Here is a 16,790-nt window from a genome sequence, read left to right as displayed (position 1 = left end):
TCAACACTGTAATGAGTACATGTATAGCAGAACATTAATTATTATTTTTAATCTGTTCTTAAGATGATTGTATGAATAAAGTAGACTCTAAATGCTAAATGTTTTATGTTTTAGGACGGTTCTGTGGGAATCAGGTTCCAGATACTTTGATATCATCAGGTCCACGTCTCTGGATAGAGTATCGAACTGAATATGGACAGGGACAAGGCTTCACAATAGCTTATGAAGGTTTTTTAGTGTAAACTTGTTTATGTTGATGTTGACCCATATATTTCATACGCCAGGACAAACTTGTACAAACGTTCCTTCTTCCCTAGTGCTATTAAAGCAAGGAATGTGTTGCCTGAATCAGCCAGGAAAACCAATGACTTGGTAGATTTTAAGTTATTGATTAAAATGCATGACTAGATTGACACAGGGATACCGGTAAGATGTAATCATGTTCTCTTTAGTATTAATTTATTAGTAGATAATAAATATATTTCTGCTTATTTCAAATAAATTTTTTTTTTCTTAAGTACATTGTTATAAGAAAATTCAACTTTTTTTTTTCATCTAATCTAAAAATAAAATGGTTTGAATTAGTCAGGTTTTAAATCATTTTTTGAAAGATAAAACTTGCTTGTTTTTGTCTTCAAGTTATTTTATTGCACCTACCAAAAACTTATTTATTTTGTGTTGTGTATTTATATTTCTTGTTGTGTGGTGTGAATTGGTTCTTGTGTGTCAAAATTTCTTGGTGTCCAGGTCAGCTTGTGTGTGTACTGTTATTGGGAAATATTATGTCATTCTTGTTCAATAAAGCTTACAATCAGACATGTCTTCCTGTAGTATTTTATTAGGTTACTACATTTTTTTTTGTAAGAACATCTGTAACTTGTTAGAAAAGTATTTCCATTTTAAACATTTACTCCAAATCTTTTATGTTGGTTTGAACAGCATTCTTCATTTTTAGTGAATTCATTTTAAAATCTAATTTGTCATTAGAAGAAAGTTTTCTCAGTTGTCAATTATTTTGTTAGCAGTTCTGTGGCATTTTATGTTCCAAGAAATGATCCTATCCCAATGCCAATTCTCATGTGACTAAACAGGCCAATTTTTATTGTTAGCTAAACAAACACTAATTCACTATTGCAAAAAGTTTTGATTGAAACATGTATAGGCTCATGTTGCCTGATGTAGTATTGTGTGATTTCTTGGCTGTGGTAAATCTACCATTCATCTGATTACTTTTTCTCTTGCTCTTTCATTTCTTCCCACAAAATATTAACTCTTTTATGTCCAAATATATATATATATATATATATATATATATATGAAGGAACATCTGAAACATGTAAAACATTTTACTAATCTATAAAATGATTTTTGTTTCTAAAGTAACTTTTTTTTTTGGCCTTTTACAAACAGCGCTATGTGGTGGAGAAATCAAGAAAGAAGAAGGCATTATATCCAGCCCTAACTACCCAGACCACTATGTACCTGAAAGAGTTTGTGTCTGGCAAATTACTGTTCCTATAGAGTTTACTGTAGCCCTTAAGTTTCAGACATTTGATGCAAGTATTTCTTATAAATGTCTTCCATTAGTACCAAATTCTAGTTTGAAAAAACAAATCTGGGAAAAAAATTGTATTTGAGCATTGATATTGCAAATATTAAGTTTACAAGTAATTTAGGTTGAGATGCCATGTCTTAATAAATGGAAAAGAAAACAGTAAGCATGATTGCTCTACAGTAGAATCTAAAAGTTCTTTTGGCTTTTTTTTTTGTCCACACTATCACTGAAGGAAAACTTTGCAATTTACCAGTAGGCCTTAATAGTAGAACAAAATGTGCAGTATTGTTACAAAGCTTTCAAAGCCAGAAAATAAAATGGAATTCCCAAAGTATTTCTCAAATAGATTTTTATATTACTTCTATAGACGATTAAACTACAAAATAAAAAAACATTGAGTTTTGTTGTTTTCTGGTGACAAAAAAAACAAAACATTTGTTTTGTAAGATCTTTTGTAAAAGAAAAGAATGCTTGCATTTTCTTGTTTAAAAAAAAGGGGGAGTACATGCAGGTACAGTAGAGTTTTAAGAGTTGTAAAGTAATGTGGCCAGTACAACAACCATTATGAATGCTAACTCACTGTGACAGTTCTGTGATACACACATTACATGATAGCTAACTCACTGTGACAGTTCTGGGATACACACATTACATGATAGCTAACTCACTGTGACAGTTCTGTGATACACAGATTACATGATAGCTAACTCACTGTGACAGTTCTATGATACACACATTACATTCAGGAACATTCTTAAATCCAGAGAATGTCTCCCAATTTTTGACCTTGTCTCAAACCTAACTTTTCATTTTGGTTTCTCTTCATTCTCTGTCAACGTTTTAAAACAAATCTAATTCATTGGTTTTATTGTATTTAGTTTTGCAATAGCCATGAGATTTATATTGTAAAGTATACTTCATCTAAACCAGATTGAAAATCAGTTTAACTGTCAGATGGATTATCTTGAAATTAGAGATGGGCCATCAGAAACATCTCCATTGATTGGAAACTTCTGTGGTAACAAAATTCCAGAGGATATCCAGTCAACTGGTCATCAGTTGTACCTCAAATTTATCAGTGATGCGTCAGTTCAGAGATCTGGATTCTTTGCCATGTTTACCAAAGGTAAGCAAACAATTTGAACATCAAAATTTTGTCTCTACTTGATGTGAAGCAATGAACTTTTTAGCAACAATATTCTTTATGATAATGATATGTGTGTAATATACATGTATATATGGTTTAATGTTGTTGTTTTTAATTTGTTTATATCCTACTGAATTTAGTTTTATTAATCATCAGTAGTCAGGTTAAAATGGACTACTATCTACAACAATAATATATTTTATACAGTTAAGTGTTTGATAGTGACGGTGCTACTATCTACATTATTTTACTTTATACGATTAGTGTTTGATAGGGATGATAGTTGAGATGATAATTAAGAGAGTATTGTAACTATTTCAGTGAAAGATAATGGTTGAGATATTACAGTGGAAGAAAGATAGATTAGATAAATGAATTTGTTAATATCTGGTCATTCTTTTAAAAATGTGTTTTATTAATGAAATGATTTTGGTTCAATTTATTCATAGAGTATGATGAATGTAGCTCAGATGAACACGGCTGTGATCAAGTATGTGTCAACACGCTAGGAAGCTACACGTGTGCCTGTAGAGATGGCTACAAGCTACATGCTGATGGCAAGAGGTGTGAAGGTAGACAACTCTACCTAGCCGTAAATATGAACTATTCATTGGATAGTTAGTAACAGATACATTAAAGATAATATTTATGTAGCTTGTGAACAGGACACACACCTCTGTTTAATTACCATCTTAAAAAAAAAATCCCACACAACTCCCCCTTTGAAGACATTGCGCCCACCCTTATGAAACTGTAAACCATATCCTTTTTGAATGCCCCTTCCTAATCCACCTTAGGCAGATCCTACTACCACTCCAGCCCAACATAACCAACACCCTGTATGGCAGTGCTGAACAACTGAAGACAACAGCACACTATATATTCCTTGGCACAATCTGCAAAAGAGCTCACAGCTCAGCAGCAAAAAGCTGGCTAGAAGAAGAAGTAGTTAGTGATAGGGTGTCTGAGCTTAAGCTTTAATAACAATAATAATAATATTCTTTATTATCCATTTAGAAATTTGTCTTACAATTTGTGCATGACACCATGTGACCAAACAAAACATTATAACTGTAGAAAAAACAAAATATACATTCACACCAGACTCACTCATAATTTACATGCGAAAAGTTTATATCATTGTTTGTATTTTATTATAAAATGTTGAGCTTACACCAAGGCCAAGTAGCTTTAATAACTCCATGACACTTGGAGGAGGACAGTAACACTAGTTATTTATTGTTCTGGCTGCACAGCATCCTTATTAATTGTTGACTACAAAAAAAATGAACTCTATTTTATGTTCCTTTTTATATATATATATGTATATATATTTATATTATCTTGTTATGGAATAAATGATTACTACTGAAGATGTTCTTGCTGTATTAAATTTCTTTATATTAGGCACAGCCATATCTTCTTAGTGGAGATGAGCTATAAATCTAGCATGTAAATAACCCTTCTGTTTAGATAAGGTAAAATGAAAGTTAGTTTGACCATCGCTTTACAATGCTTCACTGACAATTTAGTGTAAAAAAGTAGTAAAGTCCCCCTTTCAGATCTTGTGGTCTATAGCAGGGGTCGGCAACCTGCGACGCGCGAGCCACATGCAGCTCTTTGGATGTTAAGCTGCGGCTCTTTAGTTCCATGCGCAAATATATTTATTTTATAAAAAAACAAAAAACATTTAAAAATCAATTCTGATTCGATTCTATCTCTCAACCACTTGTAATCGCTTTTCAGCACACCCTTCCCCCATGTCTTGAAATGTAACCTATTTGCAGGTGGAAGATCTTCAACTTTCTTCTGCCTTATCACTTGATATATATGAGTCTTGTGACAAAAAAGACTCAGCACAAGTTGACCTTTTTGTCAGATATGTCTTCCCTAAGTCCAAAAGAAGAACTTCTAGGATTGCTACCGCTCTCATGACAAACTTGAGGAGAAGATACAGCTAATGTCGTGCAAAAATACCTTGAAGACACTATAATCGTTATAAATAAAATCGTTTCAATAGCAACTGATGAAGCCAGAAGTATGAAAGGAAAAAAATAAAGGGGCAAATACAATTCTTTGGCGCAAAATAAACCATGAAATTACAGATGAATTTATTGATAGATTTGAGCAACTCAAAAACACAAAACGATAGTAGCATTTATTTTTTAAAATCTTCTAAACACTAATAGTACCGAAATCCACATTGATCCATTAGGAATTGATACTGGATTTCTAAACATGCATAGATTGATTTAAAAGTAAAGCTTTGTGGAGTGAAAGATTTACAGAGTTGAAAATCAGGTTGGAAGAGTTGAAGGTCCAGAAAAATGTATGTAACGCAACAAAAGAGGACAGCTTTAAAAGAAATGCCCCGAGATTAGGCACTTATATTTGACGCATGGAATAGTCTTCCAGATTGCTACAGTCAGGTGAAAAAGTTGGCATGAGGTAGGCTGACTATCGTCGGATGGGCATATTTGTGCAAGCAAGTGTTCTCTTGCATGAATATAATTAAAAGTAAAGTAAGAAGCCAACTAAGAAATGAAAATTTAGAGTCGTGTTTGAAACTAAAAACAAGCTATAAGCCAAAGTTATCCAAACTTTCCAAAACCATGCAAAGCCATAGTTACCACTGAATTTGTTTGCTCAATTGTTTGTTATTGAAGTACAAGTTTGTGTTGTATGTAAATGTTTAATTGTTTAATTTTTATACTTAAATAATAAGTAATTATCTAATGATACCATATATATTGGGCCTATATATAATCTAATTTGTTGTGTAAAACACTATTTTATATAAAGATAAATTAATATTTTTTCTTATGAATAAATAGATTTGTTTTGTTTTTTTTAATCTAAAAACTTTATTAGAGCGAGTACTATTTATTGTTTGGAAGATAAAAAATCTTGTGGCTCTTTAAAAACATTGAAATTTATAAATAATTTATAAATTGTAATTTTTGTCTTTTTGGGCTTCAAAGGTTGCTGACCGCTGGTCTATAGGGCAGATGATGTAAAGGTCATCTGTTTTTGTGGCCTACGGTTAATGAGGGTGTCATGTGGCCAGCACAACGACCAACTGCCTATACTTTTCCCAAACTAATGTCAGGTACCCATTAGAGCTGGGTGAACTCATAGGGGCCCAAAGATTCAAAAATTATAAATCCCACTCTCCACCAGGATTCGAATCCGGAACCCCTAGTTTGGAAGCCAAGCGCTTTACCGCTCAGCCACTGCACCTCCGACAATGTAGTTTAGTAAATTGATATTAGTAACTCTATAATCTTATAAGACTTCCCTCTGTAGAAGCCAGGAAAATATGCTTGATTTAGTAACACTATAAACAACACTATCTTCACAGCACATTTTTGTTTTTTTGTAATATGTTTATATTTTCTTGTATCAAAGTGCTTTACTGACCTCTCCAGATGCCTGTGGTGGCTACCTTGACTCAGAGAATGGTACTATCAGGTCACCTTCCTATCCTAAGCTGTATCCTTCAAACAAAAACTGTATATGGAAACTGGTGGCACCACCTGGACATAGAATTACAGTCAATTTTACTCATTTTGATTTGGAAGGTCATCTGGTCAGTAAGCTTATGAATGTATTGATTGAAAACTAATGCCCGGACTTTAATCTCTTAAACATTACTGACTAAGCTTTTATGCTGTGACTAAGCTTGTATGCTGTGACTAATCTTATATGCTGTGACTAAGCTTATATGCTGTGACTAAGCTTATATGCTGTGACTAAGCTTGTATGCTGTGACTAAGCTTGTATGCTGTGACTAAGCTTATATGCTGTGACTAAGCTTATATGCTGTGACTAAGCTTGTATGCTGTGCATTAAAAAAGAAGTAAATGATAGAACTCTAAGTAATGCTTGAAATACAAGATTACAAAGAGAGTTTGTGTTACACAAACTCAGAGGCGGCCCCCGTCGAAGTCGGATCCCTGTCGGATCTGCATATTCGCAAATAATATTCAAGAGGTGATTTAATTTTGATGTAAAATGTTTTACACGTTTCGGATGTTCCTTCAGAGTTAAAGATAATTACTTCCTAGTCCAAACCTCCCGCAGGACGACGGGGGATGGGAGCGGGCAGGGATTGAACCCTGGGCCATCCATAAATCTGAACGACATTCCAGCGCGCAAACCGCACGACCAGGCAGCCATCCGATGGTCAAAAGTAATAATGTTTCAAAGATTCATTTGCCGTAAATTTAAATTTAAATTTAATAAAAAAATAGTAGATTAGTTTTAGTATATTAAAACATTACAATATTGATCAAAACGTTTGGAAATGAAAATCTACACTTTTTTTTTTACACTTTAAGTTTAGAAATTGAAATTCTACATCTTAATCTAGTCTATTTTAGTCTAAACTAGATCTAGAAATTCTAGATCTAGACTCTAAAATAATTTTAATTAGAATATAAATCCAGATCTAGATATACTGTAATAAAAATCTAGATCTAGTTTAAAAAATCTAGATTAGATCTAAATCAAGATATCATTCCTTTTTTAAACGCGAGTCACATAACGAGGCTTAATAAACATTACTATACCGAGTTCTTTTTTCATTTCATTTGAAGAATTAATTCCATATAACGTCAGAGGGAGAAAAAAAAACACTACGTCACACGGCCTAGCTAGACTAAAAATCGCCTTCATCTATAAGAGCCATTTATCGAGTGTTCATAGACTTTGGTGCACCGAGTGCGTTCTTTAAGCATTTCATTTAAAGAATTCATTCCATATGACGTCAAAGGAAAAAAAAACACTACGTCACACGGCCTAGCTAGAATAAAAATCGCCTTCATCATTACGAGCCTTTTATCGAGTGTTCATAGACATTGGTGCACCGAGTGCGTTCTTTTAGCATTTCATTTAAAGAATTCATTCCATATGACGTCAAAGGAAAAAAAAACACTACGTCACAAGGCCTAGCTAGACTAAAAATCAACTTTATCAACACGAGCCATTTCTCGAGTGTTCATAGACATTGGTGCACCAAGTGCGTTCTTTTAGCATTTCATTTAAAGAATTCATTCCATGTGACGTCAAAGGAAAAAAAAACACTACGTCACACGGCTTAGTAAGACTAAAATATGTTTTCATTAATACAAGCAATTTTTTCGAGGGTTAATAGACATTGGTGCTCCGAGTGCGTTCTTTTAACATTACATTTAAAGAGTCCATTCATATGACGTCAAAGAAAAAAAATTCCATTACCTCACAATAGGCTAGTACCGGTACCATAAAAAAAAAATGTCTTTATTTACATGAGATATTTAACGAGGGTTCATAGACATTGGTGCACTGAGTTCTAATAGATATTATTTAAAAAGGATCAAAGCCACATTGTTTTTGCGTTTTGTCTGTCAGTCGGTCTGTCCGTTATCTTGATACAAAAAAAACAACTAAAAGTTATTAAAAATTGATTAACCTTTATTTTACGTTTCAAAACATCGCAATAATTTTTAGGTATGAACACAATTGAAAAGTTTATATAATAGATTGTTCCGGATGTTTGTATAAATAGTAAAAGAAAAAGAGAATTTCAGATAAATGTAATACCGTTAATTAAATTTTTTGGATGGACTCGTATAAAAATTAGATGTACTACAGCCACGTGGAGAGATTTTCATACCTTACTTTGGTGTTTGGATTCTGTTTTCCTTAAAAATCGGAACATAATATTAACGATAATTAGAGTTTTTAATGTTTTAGGTAGAAAGTTAAATGTACTGTAAGAGAGTAGTGAGTTAAAATATTTTTCATAAAAATCCGTAAAAACATTATTTCGTAAATGAGAAGATTATTTGTTTATTAATTAGAAGAGGGAGTTCAAACAATTATTTGGCGTTAGTAGATTTTTAAATAAATTCGGAAATTTCTGGCGACGATTTGTAAGAAACAAAATCCGGAACTTTCTTTATCGATTACAAAACTTCTATGTTATGTTTTACAAGAAAATTAAATGTCTAAAAAGTAATTTTCAGTAATCAATTCTAGTAAATTACTTTTTTTAAAAGCCTTATGCAATTTCAAACAATCATTAGGCATAATTCATGTTTTATAAAACAATATCCGGAACATTTTTACAATTAATGAAATATAAGTCAGTATAGAAATTATGATTTAGCATTAATATGCTATTTACATAAAAAACTGAACAACATATTATTGATAATGTGTTTTTGCAACGTTTAAGCATGGAAATTGAATGTAATATAAGTTAGAAGAGCAAACAAACATTTGTTGGCGTTGATTAGTTTTGCACAAAAAAATCCGGAACAATCAATTTTAGATACTTAAAACTATTGAGATGTTATGGGAGGAACATTAAAGGGTAAATCAGATTTTCAATAGCTTTTAGAGTTCTAGTTTTTTAAATCTAATCGTGACGGACAGACCGACCAACAGACAAAACGCACAAAAATAAGCTTCTTTTATTCGGATGGGGGCACTAAACAAATAATAAATAAAATCTGATTTTTAAAAAAAGTTTAAGGAATTGGTTTAGCACCTAATCATGTTGCGACGTTACGCTACTGCACGAAAATCGCTGCATAAAAAGTCCATTTAAAAAAATGTGCGTGATATTTACATACAAAGTGCATTATTAGCCTTTATAAACAAACAGAAATGTTTTCTTTTAATTTTAGCAGCTAGTTGACCAGAAAAAACGTCTTTAACTATTATTTGTATTTGTTGTAAACATTTCCTGTACATTTTAAAAATATATTTGACTTAGTGATACTGAAAATACACAAAAATTGTCCATCTTTGTTAGCATATTGTAACATTCCCTCCCTTACATTTACGTAATTGTTTTAGAATTGGTGTATTTTTATGAAAAAATCGCTTGCATAATTAATTTTATAAATTAAACGGTGTGCTTTTAGAAAACCAAAAGTAGCCGTTGCACCTAAACTTTTCAAGCCGGATTTAATGATGAAATAATATTTTTCATATCTCTTCTAGTTTTCGAGATCTGAGTGTGACAGACGGACAGACGGACATTTTGCACAAACCTAATAGCGGCTTTTTCCCCTTACGGGGGCCGCTAAAAAAAGTAAACAAAATATTCTTTTTAATATAGAATTATAATTGGACCTTGGTTAACCCTATTATAACAGAGGTGGTGACTAAGAGCCTCAAGTTTCAATACTGATAAAAGTAAAGATCTGTAGATGAATTTAAGGATAACCCAAGTCCAGTCAGATCTTGTGAAGACTTTGCAAGTAATGAGAAAAAATTAGTTTGGTTGGTCATTGTGCTGCAGCATCTCTTTCATCCTCAGATATGAGCATTTTCTGTGTACACAAATATGACTTTTATAAGATGATTACATTCAACTCATAAGTAGTTTGGGCCTAATTTGGCTTAGCCTGCATTACCTTTAAGCTCATTTTGGTCTGCATAACTTTTAAGTTAGTTGTCTCTTTTTTATGACACAACTACAAGTTGTCCTACTGAGAGACTTCTTAAAATGTTTTTCTTATACATTTGAAAACAAAATATTAACTGTTTAATAATTTGAAACTAGAATCAATATTGATCTTGACTTCTTGATTAGTTTCAGACATTCCTTAAGAAATGAACTGTATTACATCCTAACCTTCTGCAGAGGAAGGAGGGTTGAACCCAAGACCATTGTGATGACAATCTAGAGTGTATACCAAACAATTAACAGTCACTTTCAAGATTTATCTTTTTTTTTTTAAAGCATTTTTCTTTTAACTATTCCATGAATGATTGTAGCCAAGCTGCCAGTTTGACTCTGTACGTATCAGCACTCCAGGAGACGAGGGTGATGCCAAAGTATTTGGTGTTTTCTGCGGCCACAAGTTCCCAGCACCCATCACATCAGATAACAACAGTCTAAAAATAGAATTCAATTCTGATAACTCTGTACAGAAAACTGGGTTCACTGCTGAGTATTATACAGGTACCATTTTTATTGACCTTAATGATTTTTTTTTTATTTGTGAAAAGGAACAGAAATTAGAATTATATGGTTGTTACTTCTTAGCATAGTGAACTAAATAAATACCTCACTTTTAAGGAAGATCTCCAATTCTAGTGCTATTCCAAAGCTTTTTACAAAGTCTATATATCTGTCTGTCTGGCACAATTTTTTGTGCATGTTATTTTGCCCACTTTCCATTCTCGGATCAAGTTGAAAACTTTGCACAATTGTTGACTGTTCCTAACAAAGTATGAACCAATCAAAAAAATAATTAATTTAGTTTGATTTTGATTAAGGGAATTAATCTTACATTACTGATGGATATGCCTATAACTACACTGTTCTTCCCCTCAGATATTTTTTTTAAGATTTGTTTTTATTTGTATTTGTATGTAACCTTACTCATGTGTTGTAAGAAATGATAGAGAGACCAAGTCACAGAACAAAATGGAAAAGGACAAAAAATGTACAGTGGAAATCAGACAAGACAGTGGAGATTTAGTATATGTTACCAAACTATTTCATTGACAAATTACATGTACAAGATGACAGAATAAAATCCAACAATGGAATTGAAATGGCATTAATAGTAAAAAAAAAAAAAATTTGAAAGAAAAAGATATGATAGCATTTGTCCAGATACAAACTAGTCCCAATGTGTTTTTCTTCAGACAAAGATGAGTGTAGTGTGAACAATGGTGGATGTCAACATATATGTAGGAATAACATAGGCAGCTTTGTTTGTGATTGTCCTGAAGGTTTTACATTGAATGATGATCTACGTTCTTGTAAGGAAGGTAAGACACTGCATTGGTCACATTAAGTTTCAGGATCTTTTGTTGGCTGGCAAAGCTATTGTTTTCTAAACTGAGGCATATCTGGTTCAAATCCTGATGTATTTCCTGGTTAGATAAAGTTCCCCTTTCAGACCTTGCCCTCTATTGGTCAGATGATGTAAAGATAAACTTTCTGTGGCCAAAGATTAACAAGGGTGTCATGTGGCCAGCACAACCACCAACTGTCTTTACTTTTCCCCAACTAATGTCAGGTACCCATTAGACCTGGAAGGTGACCAAAGATCCCGAAATTAAAAATCTCAGTCTTCGTCAGGATTTGAACCCAGGACCCTGGTTCAGAAGCCAAACGCTTTACCGCTCAGCCACCACGCCTCCTGGTGAAGACTAGGATTTTAAATGTCAGGATTCTTAGGATGCCCCTGAGTTAGCCCAACTTTTTAGGTTTTCCGAGATTAGTTTGCGGAAAAATCATCTGCCCCAAAGATTGCAAATGTTAAAAACTGGTACTTTACTTTTTTAATAATATTTTTACTCATTAGAAAAGAAATGTTATTGAGGAACAAATTACTTGAAGACTAATGTTTTATTTGGTTGAAATTTTTTATTTTTTTTCACATTTTCAATTTCAACCTTTAAAGTTTTATAAAATGTATTTTTTTTTAAATTTATAATTATTCACATATAAGTTTTAGCCTACAGCTATTTGGTTCAGTGTGTTTCAAATCAAAGATAATGGCTCCCATATATATTTGGTAAATTTTGTGCAAGTAATGTAATAGAAACTAATGTGATATATCAAATTGCAGAACTTTTTACTCTATTATTTCATTTTAAATATGCTTATGCCAATTTCTAAGTATTTAAATAAACTTAAAGAAAGATATTTAATTCTGCATCCTTTTCCTGACTTCAGTAATATCCTGCCGATCTTCATCACTTGCCTGTAAAATAGATGCTATAAGACCTGAAATGTTTCAATCAGTTGTTTACTAATTGTCCCATATGCTGTTAATGAAATAGGGCTTTTGACATTCTATTTTAATCTGCAGAAGAATCCCCTTCTGTAATGTATTGTTTTTTTAGCTGGATGTCACCATGACATAAAAAGTCATTATGGAGTGATCACAAGTCCTAATTACCCAGAATACTATCCCAGCAGAAGTGAATGTGTATGGCATTTCTCAACAGCTCCTGGCCATAGAATTAGACTCCAGTTTAGAGCTTTTGAAGTTGAAGCTCATCAGGTATTTAAGCTGTTCACCGTGACTAAACTTTACTACATAGTCTAGTCATTTTATTAAATCAAAGCACACAGTATTTAAGCTAAAAAATTTGGTAAAATTTCTGCATTAAGGGACAAATTGAATGAAATAGTTTGGTCAAACCTAAATTTGACACAGAGTGAAACCATATACTAGTTGACACCAAATTATAAACATTATTCAAATACATAAGGATGCCAATGACTTCTATAAAATCCACATAACAAAAAGTTGATATCTGCCTTAGATGAGTTCTATTATTAGCAATCAAAATGAAGCATTTCTGTCAATGTAAACGAATTGTTACTTCAGTTTGGTCTAAATGTCTTCAGGTTTCTATACCATATCACCAAAACTAGTTTTTTATGTTTGTCATGATTGGGGAACAAAATACACAATTCTCTATACAGTGCCTAATTAATATCTATCAGTGCTATAAAACACTATGAATAATTAGTCTTGTGGTATTGTAATGTTTTCCCAATGCTAGAATCTAAATAATGCAGAATTTCTCTCATCTGCAATGTCTAAATGACATCAAACATTCAAAGCCTTTGATTGCCTAGAAAGCCACAAAAACTTTGGAGACTGCTACATATGTATTTTTAAAATTGATAAGAATCGAACCACTTAACGTTTCAATGTTTCAATTATCGTAAATTTAGCACATAAAGGTTAATCTATTCTTTCCACCACATTTCTAGTGCCATAATGATAAGTATTCTGTTAATCAATTATGACACCATGAAGTATAGGGTGCGAAAAGTTATTTGTTTCATCCAAAGAGTTTTGACTTAGCAACAAGACTAGGATTTGAAGTGTAATGTCGTCAGTAAAGACAGACTACTCTTGGCAGCTTTAGAGAGAGGTTGGCTTTAGTTTCTGGAGTAGATATGTAACTTAGCAGCTGTAGAGAGAGGTTGGCTTTAGTTTCTGGAGTAGATTTGTAACTTAGCAGCTGTAGAGAGAGGTTGGCTTTAGTTTCTGGAGTAGATTTGTAACTTAGCAGCTGTAGAGAGAGGTTGGCTTTAGTTTCTGGAGTAGATTAGTAACTTAGCAGCTGTAGAGAGAGGTTGGCTTTAGTTTCTGGAGTAGATTTGTAACTTAGCAGCATTGGACGGTGCCCTTCCTTACGTATTCAACATTTTATTCAACATTGTTCATCAGTGTTAAGTATTTTCTGCATTGTCGGCCTTTCGTCTGTGTTAACTGGTTTGGTTATGGTTCAAAATTAGGCTATCTGTACAAGACACAGCTCAGAGGCACCTAACACTAGTTTATTTGTAGTTACACAGTACTAAGAAGCAGGTTGCTCTCAGATAAAATGTCTCAGCAACTCACAATTATAAAATCACTATCTTGGCAGCAACTAATAATTCCCATGAGAAACATGTATAGCATGAAGGATGGCATTGCCTGAATCAGCCACAGGAAAATTGACTTAGAGTTTAAGTCTTCACATTAACACATGGATATACATTGGACTTAATTATTTTATTCTTTGAAGGAACATCTGTAATTTATATGATATGATTTTAAAGTGTTGAGTCAAAAGGGATTTGATTCGTGGTGGCGTTTAGGACTTTTCATTTAAGATTATAAATTAGTTTATTGATAGGATAAGTCCAAATAAGTGTGTAGGAATGATCTTTTTATCTTCAGCAATGTACCTATGATTATGTTGGTATCTATGATGGAAACTCTAGCAGTGCTGCTAACATTGGCAGACTTTGTGGGCCTCGTATTCCCAAGCCAGTGACATCCAATAGTAATCATCTGTACATGACCTTGATTTCTGATGCTTCTGTCCAGAGGAAAGGTTTTGAAATTGAGTATGACACAGGTATGTCAAGGTCAGGAGCGGACTGGGTGTCAAAATCGGCCTAGGCATTTCTATAAATTTTGGCCCACAAATTCTCTATCATGTGATGGGCATCCATTTCTAGGTGTATCGGTCCTTAAAAATCATTGTTAAGTTTGATAATGTATCGATATGCATGCATACAGTGAACTCTATATCTTAATAAGCAATATAGCGTCTTTTTAAATCAGCAATTATGTAGGCCCTAAAAAGATTAAGCCTACTAGTAGCACTGTCTACATTCTTCATTTTATTTTCGGAAAATGTGTTAGATTAAAATAGTATTACACTGCAATGTCTGTGAAAGATTTGTTTTTAAACACGACGCTCAGAGGGCCTTTTATAAAAATAATAATTATAACATTATAAGAATATTATAAAACCTTTAACAACTTGATATGTGCCATAGTGACTTCGATCAGACCATTTCGGTGGCCCTACTGGCCCATTTGGGTACCGGCCCACCAGGCATTTGCCCAAATGCCCATATAGCCAGTCCGCCCCTGGTCAAGGTGACATTGCATTCATCTGGTATTGAAATATTACTTGTCTAGTAGATTACTGAGTCAAATGTAATCCACTCAAGTTCAGAGTTAGAAATTATTTTATTACCAAGACTTCTTGTGCTCAGTAACTTATAACATTTGCTGTCTGGCAAGTTGTTTTTATTTTCATTCTTGTACAGTTTGTGGAGGTCATCTGGAGGCTTCAGCATCTCCTCAAAAAATCTGGTCACATCCTCGCTTTGGAGACAATGTGTATGATAACAATCAGACATGTGAGTGGAAGTTACATGCCAAAGAAGGCCAGACTATTGAGCTGCAATTTACATTCATGGACTTAGAAGAGGATTCTGACTGTGGGTTAGTCTAGATTAGAATGTTATTATATAGTTACTTTCAGGTCATCAGACTTAAGGGACAATCCTTTTGGTCCTAATAACTGGCTGGTCTGATTTCATGAAATTGTTTTGTCTAACAAGACAGTTTTGTTATTTTAGGATTCAGTCTGACTAAGCAACTAGTCTGGTTTACTGTTAGTCTGACTAAGTAGCTAGTCTGGTTTACTGTTGGTCTGACTAAAATGGGTCACACATAAGAAAAATTTATTGAATGCTATATTATGTATTCTTGACTATGTGTATATTGTAAGTAACTATTTTCAAAGCACCACCATGCACATAATGAACCTATTTATTAATAGCCCAAATGTTGTTCTCAACTTTTTAATCTAAAATTGCTGTGCGGAATAAACCTATTTGATTTTTGTTTTTTTAATTCTGCAATTTTAACCCACAACTTGTACTCCCCATTTTGGAGCCAAAATGAATGGTTTAAAGTTCACTCTCTATAAAAATGTTTATTTCTGGAAGTGATTAGACTAGTTTTTATAATCTTGGGCAATTTTTTTTTTATTAAGTTAAAATAAAAAATTCCTTTCAATAATAATTTTTTTTTAATTCCAATGGTTTGATTATGAGCAATAGATAATGCAATATTTCATGATAAAGAAATGTGAATGTCTTATGGCTGGAAGAGAACTTTGGTCACAACACTCCCTATGACACAAGTCAATGGTCAAAAGAATAAAAGTTGTACATTATGTTGCAGAAAGAATATTTGCAAACAGTAAATTAGTAATAATCTCATTGTTTTAACTATCTGTTTAGGTATGACAATGTAACCATCTATGATGGACTTCTAGATAATTCTCGACCACTTGGGACATTTTGTGGAACTGAGGTAACTTCTGGTCTCATTCAACTTGTACTAGTTCTCTTCAGGGTCTCACCTTTTTGTTTATTCCCTAACATGTGCTCATTTTTTGTTCCCAGTTACCAACTCTGATATCATCCAGATCTCAAAACATCCTAATATACTTTCATTCAGATGAAGCCATTGCTTGGAAAGGATTTTCTGCTACATTTAACATAGTTAACAAAGCTTCAAAGCAAATGCAAAAGATTCAGACAGATGATTCTTAACAATGAACAAATACTCTTTAATTAAACTAGTCTTTAAAAAAAAATATTTTGTTGGTCAAATTCTATGCAATAAATCTGCACCAGAAAGCTATTCTTAATATTTGATAACTAGTTATACAACTAATTATTACAACTAGATCCCTTCTAAAAGTTGAGGTTACTGGACAATGTTCATGTTTCTGTGGACATAAAATAATGATGTG

The 16,790-nt window shown here is 32.9% G+C and overlaps 1 protein-coding gene across 11 annotated transcripts in view; it reads left to right on the top strand.

The window, feature by feature from the left end:
• LOC106055573 (tolloid-like protein 1) overlaps positions 1-16,689 on the top strand; it is a 41,818-nt gene extending 25,129 nt beyond the window's left edge. For all 11 annotated transcript variants that reach the window (XM_013211921.2, XM_013211904.2, XM_056019603.1 and 8 more), the window contains 12 exons: positions 115-228; positions 1,411-1,556; positions 2,486-2,681; positions 3,152-3,274; positions 6,131-6,291; positions 10,476-10,662; positions 11,355-11,480; positions 12,564-12,724; positions 14,405-14,585; positions 15,289-15,466; positions 16,273-16,345; positions 16,438-16,689. In XM_013211921.2, coding sequence (XP_013067375.2) covers positions 115-228; positions 1,411-1,556; positions 2,486-2,681; positions 3,152-3,274; positions 6,131-6,291; positions 10,476-10,662; positions 11,355-11,480; positions 12,564-12,724; positions 14,405-14,585; positions 15,289-15,466; positions 16,273-16,345; positions 16,438-16,587 — 1,796 coding nt within the window. In that variant the 3' untranslated portion in view covers positions 16,588-16,689. The remainder of the gene's footprint in view (positions 1-114; positions 229-1,410; positions 1,557-2,485; positions 2,682-3,151; positions 3,275-6,130; positions 6,292-10,475; positions 10,663-11,354; positions 11,481-12,563; positions 12,725-14,404; positions 14,586-15,288; positions 15,467-16,272; positions 16,346-16,437) is intronic.
• Positions 16,690-16,790: the final 101 nt, after the last annotated feature.

The sequence above is a fragment of the Biomphalaria glabrata genome, chromosome 2, assembly GCF_947242115.1.
Source record: "Biomphalaria glabrata chromosome 2, xgBioGlab47.1, whole genome shotgun sequence".
Lineage (NCBI taxonomy): Eukaryota > Metazoa > Mollusca > Gastropoda > Planorbidae > Biomphalaria > Biomphalaria glabrata.
This window is presented reverse-complemented; position numbering and strand designations above follow the sequence as displayed.